A 20,275-nucleotide genomic window follows, 5' to 3' on the forward strand; every position below is an offset into this window, starting at 1 on the left:
ACCTCTGGCCTGCAGAATGCCTGCCAGCTTTAGATCAATAAGCCCTGTGATCTATAACACAGAGCAGAAGCCGATAACCCAGCGGTACCTTCCTGTAGGCATCAATCAGGGTTAGACCCACCAGGAGACTGGATGTCTGCTGCCTATTTCCTGAAGAGAAGCAAGGAGATGTCATGCAAAGCCAGCATCAGCAGAGGTCTGGTGAACCTGTGAAGGGACTGTCGGCTGGAACAGGTTTCCAGAAGGAAATGTGCTCTCTCTCTCTGAGGCAGCACAGAAAGTCCACCTGAAAGTGGTCAGGTGCCAAGAGTTCCAGAGGAAGGACACTCACCCCCGGACATCAAGGCCACGTGGTGAAGCCTAGAGGTCAATTTAAAAAGATGCAAAATGCTCAGCCAGGCTAGGAGGCTGGGCCAGAGTGGGTGGATGAAACCAACCAAGCCGTAAACAATGACATCTCTTCAGTGATTGTGAATTCAAACAGAATATCCTGACCTTCCAAATTCTCTTTGGCAACTTTTCATCTTGAATTAATCTCCTATAACTACTCTAAAGTGTAAAACTCACTTGCAATGGTAAATCTCTTTGTGAGTTAACTGGGAGGTTAAATAAGGGAGAGAGATGAACCGCAACGCTCTGAGTTACCAGCCTGAAAGTAGCTGTGTGCTTGCCACCACTGTGGGTCTCTAGGCACATGACACTGCGCAACTTGGTTTATTTACTTGGCTGGGGCCACTGACAGCAGGGCTGCAATTTTCAAAATGAGGCTGGGAGTGGCGGAGAGCCTGATGTACCGGTCAGTGGCATCTACCAGAGTGGAGGACTGAGTCCTCCGCCTCTGGCTACGGTGCTCAAACGTATCTGGGCCTTCCGCTCATACCCACAGCACCGTGTACACACGCACACACACGTCCACCAACAGACTGCAAGTGTGATAAGCTCCAAGTAGCATGTCCCTCTGAAAAGGAAGCACTGAACCACAGAAGGAGAGTGGGCTCTGGCTGTCAGGTACTGTTCTTGGGTAGAGGGGCAACTTCAAGCCCAACCTCCACAGTTGTCCTGATTCCTCCGGACTGATTGGGACCACCACCTCTGCAAGGCACAGGCTCCGCCCAACTCCACAGGGCACCCCTCACCCAGGCTACCACGTGGCATCCTGCCTCCCAGCCACCCCCAAGCCTGAGAAAGCCTGTCTTGCCATCAACTGCACCACCAACTTTAAGGCATCAGTTTAATCTTGCTACGTCTCAATTTTCTAACCTACCTGTAATCTCAAGAAAGCCTCAACTATTTATGTACAAGCTACTTGACACCACTTCTTACAGACTTTTCAGCCTATAAAATATCTCAAAGAGCACTAGACTAGGAGTCTGAAGTCATAGCTTCATGTATATCATTCACCCGCCTAACAAGTGCACATGAAGCACCTATTATAAAACATGCCAGGGACCAAACGTATGAAGCTGTCCAAACAAGACAGAGCTTGGGCAGAGCCTGGGCCAAGTCATTCAGTGTCTTGGACTGAAATTAAAAGGCTTGGACAAGAAGCTCTTTCAAGTCCCTCCCAGCTCTCCTATTCTCCACTCTTGGCTTTGGTGCCAAGAGGGGACTGAAGCATTCTGGAATGTTCTGCTTCCCTGAACAGATGCTATTTTTACTCCATATTCATATAGCTCAGGTTGCAGACGTGTGACTTCTCTGCACTCTGCCGAACATGAACGACTCATTTTCATCCCAGAGTTTAGGAGACTAAGTGTAGCTCTAACACAGAAGGCCCACAGGCAGGCACAGCTCAGGCTCCCGGCACAGGGACCCTCACGGCCTTGTTCCTTCTACACAGAGGCAATCTGGTTCCTTGAGATCAAAACTACAGAAAAACAGGAGCAGGGCTGCCAAGGCTTCCTCACATGTTGCCTGGGTTTGTTTATTTCTTCTTCATCAACTCACATCATTTCTGACACTGCACTTCAACTGCCTGGACACAGCCAGAGAGAAAGGCTTTTAAGAGTCACTGAAGTCCAGCCAACTTCTGATTAGCCACAGTAATGAAGGAAAAGAACAGTACATGGCCAAAGTAAGAGGGCCTCTGAGGACTGTAAGGGCAAAGATGTTTGTACAGGATATGGAGAAGCACCAGCGAAACAAGTGAAAATCTTCCTCCAACCCCCGAAATTCCCCTCAGACAACATTTCAGGAAAACATTGGCTGGAGTTCCCAACAGCACCACGCCCACCCAAAAGGGAGGCATCTATGGTCTCCGTTACCAACTTGTACGGGGAAATATCGGCTCCTGAACCAATGGGGGGATAGAATTTTATAAGAACTATACAAACTGAAGCTATGATTAAATGTACTTACTAGTGGTTGAGGTTTTTATTAGCACATCTTAGTAGAAGTTTTCTTTTTATTCAGAGCTAAGTTCAAAAATATTAAGCGGAAATGTCTACAGCAGAGAGGGAGAAGCTGGAGACTGGAAAGCAAGCAGATATGAGACAGTAAGAGTGAAAATGAAGATGGACACGGAAAAGGCTGGGCCCTGGGAATAAACCACCCAGAAGCAGTGATGCAGACAGCTGAGGCCTTGGCCTTTCTGATCGTAGACACAGGCTCTCCAGACGTTACTCAGCACTTTACTTAGGACTGTTTCATACATACAAAGAGCCCTTCCCATCCTGCCCTCTCTCCAACCTCCCCCAACTCCCACCTCCCTGGCCCTGCCCACCTGGAAAACTCTGCTCACCCTCAGAAAGAAACCAGGCTGCCTTGGGGAATGGTGCCAGCTGGTGGCTGGTACAGAGAACTATCTGTTGATCATCAAACTTTTCTCTCCCCTCTCCTGGAGGACTCTCTATCATTCACCCCCTCTTCCTCTTCCCTCGGTTTCTTCTCATTACCATCACAGAGGGCTGAATTTGAAAGTCAGAAGTGCAGGGACAGAATCCCAGACCCCCCACTTCCCCACCCAGAGAGGGCAAGTCACATAACCTCTCTCTGCCTCGCTCCCTTCTCTGTAAACATGGACAGAAATACCTGCCCACCCAGCAGGGTATTTATGAAGCAGCAGAAGTGTAAGTACACCGTGAACAGAACAGGGCTCATCAAACAGAAGGCACAGCCTCACCGTCCTGCTCACTCCTCGGCACCTGAACACTGCTCAGCTCGCGGGAATTCCGGGGCCATCATGCTCTGAAGCAGTGACCTCGACAACAGATGACTGGCAAGCCTTCCTCAGAGGTAAAGACACCGTCCCAGAGCTCTGAACGAGCTCTCTTGTCCGGCGGATGTCTGTATTTTCAGTGTGAATGCATGTTCCTGAGTAACAGGCCAAGTGGTCCATCAAGACCTGTATCAGCTGGTTTGAAGTCGCTAACTCATTTGCAGCAGGAGAAACTCTTTTCCTGACCACAGTGCCCTAAATGATCACTGGGCCTCCCAAGCCCTCCCCAGTGCTATGGAAATCGGGCTCTAGGTTTACCAGGAGGCAACTGGCCAGCCCCTGTGAGGCTCTGTTCCATCCCCAAATGCCATCGCCCTGTGATACAGATCTTAAAGGGGCTAACGAAATTATCTCCTCTGCCTTTTATTCCTCCGTAACAACCACAAAAATTTGATAAGAATGACCCCCTGCTCCTCTAATTTAAGGCCTATTTTATTACCTTCAACCCTAATTCTCTCTCTTTTAAATGGATATGAGACCCTGAAGACCCCACAGGCCAACGGGATTAGTAATTGATGGCTTCCTCCCGGCCAGCTCTCCAGAGGGCGCTTCTGCTTCCCCCCTCGGGTGGGGTCACAATCAGTTCAATCTTCATGCTTCAGAGACATCCCCTTTGAACAGGATCAAATGTCCCCCCACCCCTGCTTGGTGCTCCGCTCAAAGGAGCAACAGCTGCTTCTCACTCAGAGCAGTAATGTCAACTCAGCCAGAAAGGCAAAGGCAAGAGGAGGAGGTCGGTGTGGTTAATTGTCCACCAGGCTCAAACGCAGGCCCACTCAAACCAGCACCCTGGGAGGGCTGATCACCCCCGTAAAATGCAAAGTGCACTTTGAACCCAGGAACAAGGAGGATGAGAACTATTTTCCCCAGCCTGCTGGGACTTGATGGAGCTTCAGCTATTTGTTTTCTTTTTCAGATTGTAGCCATAAAGGGTAGAAGCACTTCTCTGCAGCAACCCCAGGCAGGCACATAAAACACAGGCGAGGTGAGCAGCAGGGCTTGCCCACCAGGAAATAAAGGAGAGGAAAGATAAGCATCCGTGGCATCAGTCTAAAAAGGGAGCCAGCAAAGGCTTCCTCTAGCTTTGAAGAAGGAACCTGAGAGAAGAGAATTCCGAAAGCCTCAGAAACCGCTCCTTCTAAGAAATGCTCTATAGAGAAAAGGAAGCGTTTAAAATGCAGGGAATTTACTCTTTCTCATTAAGAGATGGAAGAGAAAATTTTTTCACTCTTTTGCCTATTTGAAAAAGTTACTTTTATTACCTAGTTATCTGAAGGCCTCCTTCCAACTCAGATCCATAATAACCGTAAAAAGACTCTCAAGAAACAGAAAATAGTCATTTCGTAACTGAAAGAGGACATGAGAGTGATCTAAAACAACACCTACAGTCCTTTTGTAAAGCAAAAGCCTAAGATATTCCATTTAAAACCGACGTTCCCTGGAAACAAGTACTTCTAAGTTTTTCTTTCACATCAGTATCAAAACTCCCATAGTAGATAAGACAAACCAGCCATCAAATCACAGCTGACAAGTGACGTGATCAAAGTAGAAAGTGGTTCCCAAATTATGCGTCAACTGTGTTCTGGAAGTAGAAAAAAGCAAACTCTTCCCCAGAGATGTCAATACCTGGGTGCAGCTTTACAATGAAACTTGGAAACCAATTTTGGAGATTTTGCTTCTTCTTTAAGAGAAAGATAAAATAAAGGCTCACCTGAAGCTGAAGATAAAGGCTTCACCTGGAAAAACCATACACCTAAGGGGGGATGTGCCACTTTGTGTGTTGTATCTGTCAGCAGCTGCAATCTGAGTTCCCACTCATTTCAGCAATAAAGGAACTGGCTGGTCAGAGACCAGCACGCTAACGACGCTGGAGCCCGGGACCAGCAGACCAGTCGCTCTGTCTGCTAGTTGCCTTTGCTCTGATTGCTCCCAAATGTCTGCCCTGGATACAAGGGGCCCATGCTGGACAGTGTCTTTGGATCAAGGCCAAGGCTCCAAAATGGCTATATCAAACGCACACACACAGACACACACATGCTCGCGCACCCTGATAACACAATTTTACTGCTGCTGGGGCACTAGCAGTTCTTAGTAAAACTGTTCTTTAGAAACAGTAAACATTTAATTGAATGAAAGAAGAACACCACATTAGAAATCCAAAACAAAGTTCAGAAGCTCTAAGGAAATTCAGGAACTAGATCACTTCTTGGACTTTCTAATTAGGATGACGTTGGGTTGTCAAGATTCAATGAGACAGCTCTGTGAAGTGTGCCCAAACGCACACTGATGTGTGAGATGCCCTGGGTGGAGGGGGACCAGCTCAGTACTGTGATGACTTAACCTGCCTCATTTTTTTTTTCTAACCAGATTAGAATTGTTATCATAAAACAGGAGACACTCTGAGAATCAGAGATCTCCTAGGGCTCAGTGAGTGGCCAATTATTATCAGTTGGGAAGTACTACTCCCCATGTGTTTGGCGGCATGAAGACCAGACATACTCACCACCTTGCACTCAGCTTCTGCAGGCATGGTACAACAGAAAACAGTTGGTAATATCTCAGATTCCATAACCTCCTAAAAAGCTAAAACTCACTCATATATTAACATCTGAGCTTTTAAACTGTAATTTTCTTCGTTCATTTTTCAAGTATGATAGACAAAATGGAGTCCATGGAGACTAGAAATCCCTGGGCAAAGCTGAAACCTTCCCTCTACCCAAGCCCTAGGAAACTTTAAGATGAACAGGGTCAGGTGAGAGTCAAATTTCCTCTACTCCTTTGCCTTTCACTAACTTCTCCTTCAGGCAGCTCTCTGGCTGGGGCTCAGCACCAAGCAGAAGAAACCATGGAGACATGACCGCTTTTTTTATGTGAGACTAGTTGGCTGGTACTTCTACTAGATTGTGGAAAGCACACCCAGAAACCAGAAAACAACTTCTTTCTCTTTGCTTTCGTGCTGCACACAGCCAAACAAAGCAAATGGAAAGGCTGAACAATGAGTATTGTTCATGTAGAGGCAGGATAAGAAGGCAGGAACGGGGACTTCCCTGGTGGCTCAGTGGTGAAGAATCCGCCTGCCAATGCAGGGGACACGGGTTTGATCCCTGGTCCGGGAAGATCCCACATGCCGCGGAGCAACTAAGCTCATGCGCCACAACTACTGAGGCTGTGCTCTAGAGCCCGTGCTCCGCGACAAGAGAAGCCACAGCAATGAAAAGCCTGTGCACCGAAACGAAGACCCAACACAGCCAAAAAAAAATAAATAAATAAATAAATAAATAGGCAGGAACGAACACTCAAGACCGCATTCTCCTGTGTGACCGTGGTCTTTAATCAGACTGAAGTCCCTCCCGCCCCACCTCCACCCTGGCTTCTGGGAACTCAGCCACCTGCCAGTTCCTAAAAGGACCCAGGCCCCATTCTGGCTCCAGATTCAGGTAAACCACTGCCCTGGGGGTTGCTACTCCCAGCCCACAGGATGAGGCAAAATGGCATCAAGCCAATCAGTGTGTCTCTCAAAGATCCCAGCATACTAAGACTACAGGGGAAATGGAAATGCATGATTTAAAAGCTTTTTATTAAAATTATTTAAACCTAAACTGTGTTTTAGAAATATTTTTATTTCCTCTGGGTTATAAATTGGTCAAGTCAATTGTTTGCTCCCTTACTGCCATACATTTGGTTACACGTTCAATCCTGGGGCTGCCCAGGACTCCCAGGGGCTGGCAGACAGCTGTCTCTCCCAGGGCAGCCAAGGGGGCTGGCGGCTCAGGGTCCCAGGCTGTCAGTTAGCACCTTACTGACAATGACACAAAAACTCCTGACTTCTCATCCTTTTCAATAGGGGTAAGAATCTAAACTCCTGCCGACTTAACATATTATGGCACATTCTCAATTACCCGTGGTAATGTGAGCAAACAGCCATGTCATTAATCCAAAAAGGCACTCTACACATCAGCTCATTGGCTTAGGAATACATTATCATTTTTTTGTAGCTGTGCCTCAGTTTAGTTTACTAGGGCTTTTTTTCTTTTTTTCCTCAGATGAACATTCACTCATTTACTGAAAGTCTGTTCCATGCCAGAAACCATGCGAGATAGGAGATGGCAGCAAAAAGAACTCACACGCTAGGGGAAAAGACGTGTACAAACAAGTAAGTAAAGCTCACCACGGGCACGTGCAGTGTGCTGTGTCAGCAGAGGGGCAGCGATTCGTTCCGCTGGAAAGCTGGGAAAAGGCTATGCTCCGAACACCCTCTCTTTCAGACAGTTTGTACATAACAAGTGAAATGTTGGCTGAGTCTTAAAGGAGGAAAAGGAATTCTAAAGCACCAACTCAAATGGAGAGGTGAAGGGTGCCCAGCAAAAAGGAAAGAGCGTTGGGCACTGAGATGGGCGGCAACATCCAGGAGAAAGACAGGCAGGTCAATAAACATCTTCACCCGATAACTCAATGGGGCAGGTGACCACTTTACACCTTTCGTTTTTTTAATTTTTTTTTTTGGCTGCTCCAGGTCTTAGTTGCGGCACGTGGGATCTTTTTTTTTTTTTAGTTGCGGCAGGCAGGATCTTTTAGTTGCAGCATGTTGACTTCTTAGTTGCGGCATGCATGTGGGATCTAATTACCCTGACCAGGGATCGAACCCGGGCCCCCTGCATTGGGAGCGCAGAGACTTACCCACTGGACCACCAGGGAAGTCCCTTTACACCTTTCTTAGAGGAGCTGCCACCCTATATTTTAAGGATTTTCTTTTTAATGCATGAGAACTTGGGGTGGTTATCAGAGCGCATCGCATGGCTGGAGTTTTCCCACAACCAGCCTGAACATGAGCAGATCCAGGAAGCAACCCCTTACCTGTACGAGGAGGAGCTCCTTGATGAGATGCAAAACAACAGGCCAGCTGTGAACTCAAGAGTCTGCTTCCCAGTTTACCTGAAAAACAACAGGAGAGGGCCATTTTTGTTAACTTGGAATAGCCAGTCTTTTAACAGCCCCAGAAGAGACCTGCAGACCGTGCCTAAGGCTCCTTGGCCTCAAAGCAGAAAACCTGGCCAGCGTCACTTGGCCAAGGGGTTGGATCAGAGAAGTGGGGGAGAATCCTGGTGTTTAACTCGGAGGGTAATGGTAAGCCAGGCACTTAACCTACCTGTGTCTTGGTTTCCTCCCCGCCATAGCTATCTCACAGAATGATCAAGAAGGCCTTCGAAACCATAATTCAAAAAGAGTCATGTACCAAAACATTCATTGCAGCTCTATTTACAATAGCCAGGACATGGAAGCAACCTAAGTGTCCATCAACAGATGAATGGATAAAGAAGATGTGGCACATATATACAATGGAATATTACTCAGCCATAAAAAAGAAACGAAATTGGGTCATTTGTAGTGACATGGATGGACCCAGAGTCTGTCATACAGAGTGAAGTAAGTCAGAAAGAGAAAAACAAATACTGTATGCTAACACACATATATGGAATCTAAGAAAAAAAAAAAAAAAAGGTCATGAAGAACCTAGGGGGCTTCCCTGGTGGCACAGTGGTTGAGAATCTGCCTGTCAATGCAGGGGACATGGGTTCAAGCCCTGGTCCGGGAAGATGCCACATGCCGTGGAGCAACTAAGCCCATGCGCCACAACTACTGAGCCTGTGCTCTAGAGCCCGTGAGCCACAACTACTGAGCCCACGTGCTGCAACTACTGAAGCCCGCGTGCCTAGAGCCCGTGCTCCGCAACAAGAGAAGCCACCACAATGAGAAGCCTGCACACTGTGACGAAGAGTAGCCCCCACTCACCGCAATTAGAGAAAGCCCGTGCGCAGCAACGAAGACCCAACACAGCCAAAAATAAATAAATAAAATAAAAATAAATAAAAAATTAAAAAAAAAAGAACCTAGGGGTAAGATGGGAATAAAGACATAGACCTACTAGAGAATGGACTTGAGGATATGGGGAGGGGGAAGGGTAAGCTGTGACAAAGTGAGAGAGTGGCACGGACATATATACACTACCAAACGTAAAATAGATAGCTAGTGGGAAGCAGCCGCATAGCACAGGGAGATCAGCTTGGTGCTTTGTGACCACCTAAAGGGGTGGGATAGGGAAGGTGGGAGGGAGACGCAAGAGGGAGGAGATATGGGGATATATGTATATGTATAGCTGATCCACTTTGTTATAAAGCAGAAACTAACACACCATTGTAAAGCAATTATACTCCAATAAAGATAAAAAAAAAAAAAAAAAAAGAAAGCCTTCGATATGCCGGGCACCATGCCAAGCCTGGAGTCATGTGAATGACCATGTCATGGGTTCCCCGCCCTCAGGGAGCCGACAGTCCACAAAGACAGAGAAGTCAATGGGTGGTAATCATGACCTTGACGCAGCTGAGAGAAGCTGAAGTGAGGAAAATACAAGGTGACATGGAGCCTTTGCAGAGGCACCAGCTGACCCCAGAGAGGTCAAAGGGAGCTCCCCAGAGCAGGTGATGGCTAAGCTGAGGTCTGATAAGCAAGAGGTGGCCAGACTACGAGCATACCAGGCAGAGGAAACAGCAAAATGGGTGCCCAGGAAGCAAGAAGAACATAATGAGTTCACAAGAAAAAGGAGTATTTCAGAGGCCGAGAGGGAGACTGGCAGTCATTTTAGGAGAGTTTGGACTTTCTCTTAAGGCCAATGGCAAGCCCATGAAGGGTCTCCTGTAGGAGAGTGGCATGGTCCAGAAAGCTTTCTGCAACATCAGAGAGATGGGATTGCAAGGAGGCAAGGAATGCCCCCCCTCAGCTACCCCAAAGGCCACATCCCTGGTCTTCTGTGGGAACGAGCAGGAGAGAAGGCCCCAGGGTAAGAAGACAGGGCTAGGGCTCCCTCCAGTAAACCACGGCTTTTGAACTACCCGTTCCTCCAGCACTAAGTGATTCCACCCAGGCAGACACGCCATCAGGGGCAGAGTCTGCCCGTCCCAACACACCCTCCAGAAGGTGGAGAAGTGCCTGGTGTCACAGTGCTTCTCCACTTGTGCTCCCCAGACCAGCGGCATCAGTATCACCTGGGAACGCGTTGGAGATGCAAATTCTCTGCCCATCCCAGACCTAGTGACTCCGAATCTCCGGGAGTGGGGTCCAGCCAGTGTGTGTCTTAACCAGCCTCTGGGTGATTCTGATGCTCCCTAAAGGCAGCAAGCACTAAGTGGGGGCAGTGCCAGCACGGGGGTGGCGGTGAGCAGAGTACGGGGTACAGAGATAGCCCCGTCTGATACCCCAACAGCACCTCCGTGCTCAAGGCCTCACATTCTACTGGGACTGTGATGTCCATTTATGCTTAAAAGGAAATACACAAAGGTTTTTTTGGGGGTTTTTTTTGGTTTTTTGGTTTTTTTGGCCGCACCGCGAGGCATGCGGGATCTTAGCTCCCCGACCAGGGATCGAACCCGTGCCCGCTGCAGTGGAAGTGTGGAGTCTTAACCCCTGGACCGCCAGGGAAGTGCACACAATGATGTTTTTATCGATACTTAGAAATGATGCTAGCCCTGCGGACCATGGGGAAGAGTACACGGGCCCACCTCTGGCGTGGGGATGTAGTACTTCAGGAGGGTTTCATTTCCCTAAGAAATGCCCCATCCTTTTCTGTGGCCCTCCTTTATTTCAGAGTAGACAAAGGAAACTCCAGCTTCAGGAACAGGGACAATGTTTCTCCTCCCACCCAGATACAGATTCTGACCACTCCAGAAAAGAAACAATGAAGCCATCCAGAAAGCTCCCGTGGTTTCATCGAAGGGTCAAGTTTCTTTCTGGAGTGGGTCAGTTTGTAAAAGTTTCCAGAGTTCTGGTCCCTGGGATGTACTTGCGTGTAACTTCTCTGTTGGTCAAGCAGTGGCAAAAAGACTCTCCCCACCATCTCCACGCTATTCTGAAAACACCCTAGACCACTCAGACAAGCTTCAGCTGGGCACCAGAATGGCCAAGTTCAGAGTTTCTTTCAGCCAGCTAAGAGCTGAGAAATTCTTTAAAATGTAAATATTTTTTGCAGCTATGAGAGAGAAGGCATGCCCTAAAGCACTTTCTAGGTGGCATGAGGTCTCAGAAGAGTCAAGCCCTCCTCAAAACTGACTGGGAAAAGGCCCTTAGTGGAGAAGGAAAGGTTTCTGCTGCTGGCCAAGTTCTCCTGATAAGCAGGTACAGAAACTGGATCATTTCCTGAGCTTCTCTCTCAAAATTAAATAGACCAAAAAAAAAAAAAAAAAAAAGAGCAACATAATCCCAAGCACAATTATGGTGTTTAACCTTAACTTTCATATCTAGATCACCTGGCTTTTCATTACAACTGGTCAGGTATATGTGAAATGGCCACACTAGATAGAAGTATGCCAGATGCATCATCAAAGATAGTAAAGCCCCTATTACACAGCATGCGCACGCGCGTGCACATGCACACGCACACGCACACACACACACACGTATATTAAGTGAATGAGAGTTAGTTCTGCCTAGTGCCCCCCACCACCAGGTATCCTGGGCTCCTCCGGACACCTGAGCTGTCCTCGGTGGCCCTGCCCCAGCCCTGCCCTCACAGTGCCCACACTTCACCCCATCAAAGTCCACTCTCTTCATACCCTGATCTTTGCTGGCATTTTATGAAATTCTTCCTGTTAAGTCCTAAGTAACTAATGTAGTGCCTGTTCTATGGATGCTTACATGTTGAATAAGAGGTTTGAAGAGAACCATTTCACCCAAATTCCTCTAATGGTAAAATTTTAGGCACAACAGTAAGTGAATTCCAGCTTTTCGCTACAGAGCCCCTTCCACACTCCGCCAATCCCATCACACTGACCACTTCCCACTTCATTTGTTTCATAAGTGTCAGCTTATGAAAACACCTCCACCTCCTAGGATGGAGGTGGGATGGATCCTGCATTTGTAAAAATGGAGGTTAATGTTGATACAATGACGTGCAAAGTCCATCTCCTCCATCTGTCAATTCACCTGGGTCAGAACCAAACTGTCTCTGAAGGATGAGGATCCCTTCTCCATCCATTTCTGGTCAGCGCTTACTGAGGAAGGGGACACGCTAATATTATCTCCAGTGTCTGAACCCAAGCAGGGGAGAGAGTGGGAGAAGTCGGCCTCAGGACATTCCTTTCTCTGCAGAGGCCCAAAGTGTACAGTCCAGTATCTCCAAGAATGCCCCAAAGCACTTAATAATCAGTGTCTGTAAAACCTTCCTAAAAATAACGGCTTCAGAACTGACTCTTACACTGTTGACAAGGGACTCTGATTTGGTCCCATCCAAGATAAGAAAGAGCCTTACTGTAAGAATGAAAACATGAGTCAAGATAAAAATTGAAGTGGGTCCAATGGGACAAAAGCCAGCCCTTCACAACCAAGTATCTAAGAGGCCTAGAAAAGAACAGGTAAGGGTGCCCCTCAGACATGACTGATAACACAGGCTCAGATGGACAGGTTTCTAAATTGATGTTTCTCAAAAATGGTGTTTCTAGAACATGCCCAATTATAAAAACCATCTAGACACTTTGTTCAAAAAATTCAGATTCCCAGGACCCACACCAAACCTATGAAGTCAAAACTCCAGGGCAGGGTCTGAGAACACATAGGTCTAACCAGCACCCAGCAGAGGGTCAGGCAAGTTTCAGAAACAACGTTCCAAAGGAAACAATATGTAACTTTTTAAAACGTTGTAGTCACATAACTTCAAAGTGATACTGCACATGAGAAAAGGCAGGCTTAACTGGAGGAAGTCAGAGCCTTCTTTAAGTAGTTAAAATTATGGAATATAATCATCAGGTAATGAGGAAGTCAATTTCATTAAAATGTAGCAAAAACAAAACCTCTCCCTTTAGCTTAACTATATTCCACCGGGAAGACCTTCCATGACCTCCCTCCCTGCCCTAAGGATGGAAGGGAATCCCCACCCCACAGCTTCTCCTTGGGGCTGTTACAGGCCGAATGGCAGTGACAGGGTTGAGAGCCCTCAGGGTTATCCCAATAAAGACAGCCCCAAGAAGCCGGCAACAAACTCTAAACCAGCCCCTACAGGTACCCTCCTGGCGTCAGCCTTTACAGGTCTGAGTCTCCGGCTGACTAATCCGCAGCCTCAGTCGTGTCCCTGTCTATGTGAGGCCTTGCTCCACAGGACCAGTGGCACCAGCCTCACAGGGAGCCTATCAGCAATGCAGAAGCCCAGGCCTGCTTCGTCAGAATCTGCCATTTAAGAAGATTCCACATCATTCTTGTGTACCTTCAAGCGTGAGAAGCCCTGCTTTAAGGCATGGAGAGTGCCACCATGGGGAGACTTTCACCCCACCTGGAGAGGCACCAGCTCACCAGCCCACCCACTGCGACTCCACACACTCTAAGAGGCCTTCTTCCCTCACAATCCTTACACAAGTCTTCTCAGACTTGCTTTGTCTTGGAGCCAGATCACCATCAGTGGGGCCCAGTGACAGCTGACAATCCAAAGCCCCACCTTAGGGCATTAAAAGGAGGTGGTAAGTACTGACGTCCCTTACATTCTCCTCCGGCTCCTCTACCTATCAGGCTCCCTGAGGGGGCAGGAATATGGACCCCACAACCACAAATCAGTAGAGACGATCCAAAGTCAAACAATACTACGGAATGCTGGCTCGCTCTGGCCAGCACAATGTTAATGAGGTCGAGGTCACGAGTATGATTAGCTTCCTCTGTATCGTGGCACAGACTCCAACCCTCTGCCCTCTAGCTGCCTGCAAAGGCTGACACGCCCCTGGTTACTAAGAGGAGAATGACTGGGGAGGCTGAACAGAGCAGAGGCAGAAAAGCACTCAAAGAACTTGGATGACTGGTGAGCAGAATGGATCAAAGAACAGCACTCAGCCCAGAGGGGTGGCTGACATGAGGGACAACCGGTGAGAATTCAAAATCATCCCGATGGGCTGAACAACACACACCAGGATGAGAAAGCTGAAATTTGACAAGAAGTGGGAAGTCCTATGGCCAAGATTTTAAAAATCAAATACACGGGCTTCCCTGGTGGTGCAGTGGTTAAGAATCCACCTGCCAATGCAGGGGACACGGGTTCGAGCCCTGGTCCACGAAGATCCCACATGCCGAGGAGCAACTAAGCCCGTGCGCCACAACTACTGAGTCTGCTCTCTAGAACCCGCGAGCCACAACTACTGAGCCCACGTGCCACAACTGCTGAAGCCGGTGCTCCTAGAGCCCGTGCTCCGCAACAAGAGAAGCCACCGCAATGAGAAGCCCGCGCACCACAACGAAGAGTAGCTCCCGCTCGCCGCAACTAGAGAAAAGCCCACGTGCAGCAACAAAGACCCAACACAGCCAAAAATAAAATAAATAAAATAATTTTTAAAAAAATCAAATACACATATGTAAGCTAGAGGAAATCTAACCTGACGACAGTTGTTTTAAAATGTTTAAATTTTTTTTTAAAAACATGTAAGTTTTGTTGCCTAATGTAGTTGCTAAGAAAGCTAACATACTTAGGGTCCGTGAGTCTAGTTTCCAGACCAAGGGGAACCGTGGTCCCTGTGCAGCACAGCTGACCAGACTATCCTCAACAGTCCCCCGGCCACCTGTCCACACAGGTGTATACACAACCTGCCCCATCTCTTCATCGCTACCACCACTTGTGTTCTTATTATTCAGTATGGCCTCTGCACCGGCTACCGTTCTTTTGGGCTTTGGATTATAGTTTAAACATTCCCCACATCAGCTTAGCTCCCTTTAATGCTACCTTCTCCTTACTAATCAAGAAAAGAACAACAGACCCAAGCACAAATTGGAAAAAACACATTTAAAAAAAAAAAAAAAGACAAGACAACCTAAGCAACCCATTTACCAAAAGGATTCAAACCCAAAGACCTATAGTCACCTGTGTAAGCCGGCACCCTAGGCTACATATTACAGCACGGATCTGTGCAGAGTCGTAATCAGGTTGGTAAATTATAAGCTTCCAGCACAGAAAAGCCCTGAAATGGCTACTATAAGAATGAGCAAATGACAGAGTAAATATCTGTTTAGACATACTTCCCTGTGCAGAATCATCTTCTAGGAATGGACAGTTAGCCATTAAAAAAAAAAAAAAGATGTGATTTTAGATTGTTTTTCAAGTTGTGAGCCATGCTTTCCTTACGTGTATATTTCATATACAAAGGGTAGCCATTTATAAAACACAAAAACACCAATTACTGGTAAGTCTGTAGTTGCGAGACTGGCCAGTCTGTTATTTTTAATTTCAGAAAATTTGATCCCTATGGGTGAGAGAAAAGTTATAAATTTTTAAGAGGTTAATTTGTCCTGAGTAATAAGTGTGTCATGCACCACTTATCTGAAGATTAAATGTGGCTACTGTCTATGCAGTTACAGGCGTCTTTAAACAACTGGCTAACTGCCTCAAAACTGGAAAACAACATGTGAAATTCAGCCCAACTGCAGCCTGCCCCAGGAGAAAGGAAGCTTGAACTCCAGGTGCCCTTGACAACACAGCTCAGTGTGGAAAGAGAGAAACTGCTGAACAATAGAATCAGTAGAGGAAAGAGAGTCCCTCTAACTTTCCGGGAATGTGGGGAAGTTGATGCTAAAGGGATATTTAAGATCTCACTGCTGGTTTGAGTTCTACTGAACACTGAAACAACTGAAAACAAGAAAAAAAAAAAAAAAACTCACATGTGAGTATAGTATATTTATATATGTATATATTTATAGATATTTAATTAGGTACATATCAATCTGACAGATGTTTACACATTTAGATATAGAAGTGAAACACCTCTCAGATCACACTTAACTGTGTTTATGAAAACATACAAAGTGTACCGACAGGAAGGAGTGGGTCCTTCCCTATTGTTGGGAGGAAGCTGCCCCATTCTGGCTCTGGGTCACAGGACCCAGGCCTGGTTACATTCCTCCACAACTACATTTACAACAAATCGGAATTTCAAGTCTTTTTAAAGACAGAGACCTTCTTTACCATGGATGTAACCCAGATGTAAGGAGGTGCATGGGGCTGTGGCCAAAACAGCTGATACAGTTTTGCACAAAAAAAGAATGGAAGAAAACACCAACAACTGTTTTGTTCTGGTTTTTTAAGTAATATCTACTTTTAAAAAATCTGAAAAGCAGAAAACTAAAGAAAATAGTCACCTGTAACCCCACGAGTCCAAAATAACCAGTCAGAATTTTAGCCTACATCCTTGCAGTCTGTCTAGGCTACCAGTTTTCCTTTCAATGGCAGATCAGTTAGGCAGGCAAGAGCAAGGCGAGGCATTATTGCTGGTTACACAGACTAACGATGATTAATAATTCCCACTGGCCGTACCCTAAATCCACAACAGAAAGAGGAGTAAGGCTGTACACAAATCAAATAGCATGCTTGTCCTTTAACAGGCATTCACTGGGGCCTACTTTGCACACATTATTTTATTCCACAAATGAATGAAATTCAAATTAACAGCCCCTTGAGGGCCATATGGTAACTTCAAAAAAGAAGGCAGATAAGCCTTGTCCCTGGTGGAAAGGAAAACACTAGTTCTCCAAGTACAAGTTCTCAAGGTGCCTACAGACTGGGTTCCTAGGAAAAGCCCTCCTCCTGGCTGGCAGATGGCCACAGTCTCACCATGGTGGAGAGAGCATGCTCCAGACTCTCTCCTTCTTCTTAGAAGGACACTAATCCCATCATGGGGGCTCCACCCTCATGACCTCATCTAAACCTAATTACCTCCCAAAGGTGCCCCCTCCAAGTACCATCACAATGAGGGATTAGGGTTTCTATTTAGGAATTCGGGGAAGAACACAGTCTGTCCAGAATATGTAGATGTGTTGGGGGTCGAGGAGGATCGATTTTATCAGTTGTACATCCTAGCTATTAAAAATGTTCAGAGCCATTCTATGTACATTCCTCTAAATTATCTCAGTTCAAAACAATAAACAGGTCTCACAAGTCGGCAAAATAACACCAGTAAGAGTCTGGTCATTGAAGGCCAAGGTCAGGGGCTTGATTACCCGTTAGTCCCGTTGAAAGGATGAAAGAGAAAAATTCAGTTACAAGGACACAGATTACTCTCACCCTGAACACTATTCACTATTCACTATTCACTCTTGAGTAAACCGCAAGAGACCAGCCAACCACTTGCTGCTACTGTAAAAATAACTCCATCTTTCATCTCCAGCTCCAGACCTCTCTTCCTGCCTGTGGATCCAATGCTCTGCTGGGCATCTCTCCCTGGACGGCTCACAACTCAGCTGTGGATTCAACTGAACTCATTACTCCTCGCCATCTCCCCAGACTGAGGTTCCCATAGCTGCTTAACTCAGTGAAAGGCGCCATGACCCACTCCAGTCACCCTGGACTCCCTCTTACTAAGAACCCACCCATGGGACATGACCGAGGAAGTGCGGTCAGTCTCTCCAGGTCTCTCCCGCTCTCCCTCACCAAGTCCCACCGGGATTCCTGTACTAACTTCCCGGCTCACCTGCTATCCCTGGCCCTGGCCTCCTAGTCACCGAGCCCACCTAGAGTTCCTTCTAAAGCACAGTATGATCAGGTCAATCACCTACTGCAAGTTCCCCATCTTCCACACAGGTTTCGAGCTGAAGTTCAGACTCCCCAGCTCAGCACCCAAGACCCAGCACCCTCAGGGACTTCCCTACACCACTCTGCCTCTAGTCCAAACAGCTACTCTCAGTGCCCTGATGACCTTATACCATTTCGAGCCTTCTAGACTCCAAACATAATGCATTCTTACTGTACCAGATATTACTGTAACCTTAAAAGTAATGGGAGAAAAAAACCTTGAAGGTACATGAGGGACTAAGTCTCCACTCTTCCCTTTACTCTCGGGCCCGCCTCCTACAGCAAAGGGTCCAGTATTTTAAGTACCAGACCAGACTCTTCCCTGGACACAATCTGGGTTTTATAAGCTGATGATCAGATCTGACCTTTGATTCCTTCTTTGCCTTTCTAAGGCTGTGAAGTCTCACTTCGGAGAAAAACCCGTTTGTTCTCGTGGCACTTTGGCTGGTGATTCTACTCAAACAGGACACATGCTTTATTATAAAGCACAGAAAGAAACAGGCTCCCCCTTCTTCCTTCTCCCTGTGGAGGACCCACAGGACCAGCTGGCCCCGGCCACCACCCCCAGCCAGATCACTTCCCTCCAAGCTGGCTGGCTTGTGGAAGGGAAGCACGCCCAGCCCGCTGCTTTCCCAGCGCAGGCACTTCTAAACAAAAAGGAGAGCTTCTTGGGTTTATGGAGGTCCTTCGCACACAGAGTTTGCTTCTCCAACTAGAATGAGTGCTCTGTGAGTGGAGAGGCCTGCTCTTGGTTCTTGCTATGCTCCCAGAGGCCAGAACAGAGCTTGGCCCATGCAAGAGGCTCCATGGGTATTTGCTGAATGACTGGATAAAAGAATGGATGAATGAGCAAACAGGCATTCCTCCCGGATTACAAAAGAAATATACAGCATAGTTCCCCAGCTCCAAATACTACTGTTTTGCTAAGAATGCCTTTTGTTCATTCTGCAACTAGGTACAACCTTAGGAAAAACTGGGCAATGTTCCATTAACCCCAAGACATACTTTAAAGGTGCTTTTTGGAATAAATTCTAGAGATCACGTATTTGCTTACTATTTGTATTTTTCTAAGAGCCGTAAACACTGAGAAAACACTGCTTTAGAATTCCCAAGAGAGACACCATGTCCACCACTCAAGTTTTCTTTTTTTTTCTTAAATAAAATGTCGATATTGACTTTGGCGGCACCTGGAACCTGAGAAGGTGCCTTTGCAAGGGGGCAGTGAGGCTTGGAATTACAGGCCACACCTGTGCTCAGGTCCTCAGACCCACACGGAGCCTGCATTACACATTCCCCACAGCTGGAGTCCCAGAAAAGGTTGACTAGAGGGGCCCAAAAGATGCAGCCTACAAGTTCTAGAAAGATCAAATGTTTCTGAGTGTGGGCTGCTGGGGGCACAGGGACAGCCTCAACTAAGGGTCGACCGTCAGCCGACCTAAAATCAGCAGTCGCTCAAAGTCAGCTCCCCTTGCAGCCCGGCTCTCTGAATGGCACTGCTTTCTCCTGGGCATTTGAAATACTTGACAACCATCATCAACATTTTCTGGGCGCTTACCCAGCGTGAGGGACCACCCTAAGTTCTATGCAAAACTACATAATCATAGTTAAACTTCCAGGTGATTCTTTGACTTGAACTTTATTACCATCATTTTACAGACACAGAAACCAAGGCTGAGAGAAATTAAGTAACTTGTCCCAGGTTCAGGTAGTAAGTGACACCTCTGGAAATTCAACAGTCCCAATTTTGGGTCTCCTACATTTTGGTCTCCTCTTTTGTCAATTCTTTGCAATAAAGAAGTTGAGAAGCTGTATATGTTGTCCATTAAAAATGGATACTTTTCTATATATTTTCTATCTTCTCCTACTATGGACTTTTCCTCCCTGCCCTGCCCAAACACTACATGCAGTAAAATCTCTTTAATTCGTCAGTCCACACATCTGAGCCCATCCACATGCATAAAGAGCATATATTACTTTTTCCAGAAGGCACCGTTTTGCTCTAATCCACAAAGATTCATTTTCCTTCCTATAGACAAATTACTGGTTCATGTCTCACAACTCATATATTCAAGAATGCTCATTTGCAGTGTAATTATTCTTCTTAATTGGACTGCTCTGAAGACAAATGATTTCCCCTCCCTAACCCCATCAACTCCTGCACCACACAATGTCTTTTTTCCTGGCATAAAATGTTTGCTGCACCCTTTGCAAACACACCACAACAACCCACACACACTATCTGCTCCCTGTGTGACCACTTAGGAAAAATATTATCATGACGTTGGGTTTTATCTGGTATTACCTCAAACTCTTTCAATATTATTTCATCAGAATCAGATCTCTGACAAAGATTAATAACAAGTCTATCACAGTATGACAGCAAAAAGAAATGAGCATCTTGGGTTTTCTTTTCCCTATCTGTAAAAACATTTAATCTCCCCACCAGCATGTGTTCCCTATCTCTTACATTTGAAAAGGAG

At 46.6% G+C, this 20,275-nt stretch overlaps 1 protein-coding gene across 6 annotated transcripts in view; it reads right to left on the reverse strand.

The window, feature by feature from the left end:
- Positions 1–20,275, reverse strand: part of LOC309621682 (uncharacterized protein) — a 155,368-nt gene that overhangs the window by 121,533 nt on the left and 13,560 nt on the right. For 5 of the 6 annotated variants that reach the window (XM_082378373.1, XM_082378374.1, XM_082378376.1 and 2 more), the window contains exon 2: positions 8,072–8,149. The exons of the other annotated variant lie outside the window; for it this stretch is intronic. In XM_082378373.1, the coding sequence (XP_082234499.1) occupies positions 8,126–8,149 (24 nt within the window). In that variant the 3' untranslated portion in view covers positions 8,072–8,125. The remainder of the gene's footprint in view (positions 1–8,071; positions 8,150–20,275) is intronic. 6 annotated transcript variants of the gene reach the window in all.

This window comes from Balaenoptera borealis, assembly GCF_965194805.1.
Source record: "Balaenoptera borealis genome assembly, chromosome: 2".
In the NCBI taxonomy this organism is placed as follows: domain Eukaryota; kingdom Metazoa; phylum Chordata; class Mammalia; order Artiodactyla; family Balaenopteridae; genus Balaenoptera; species Balaenoptera borealis.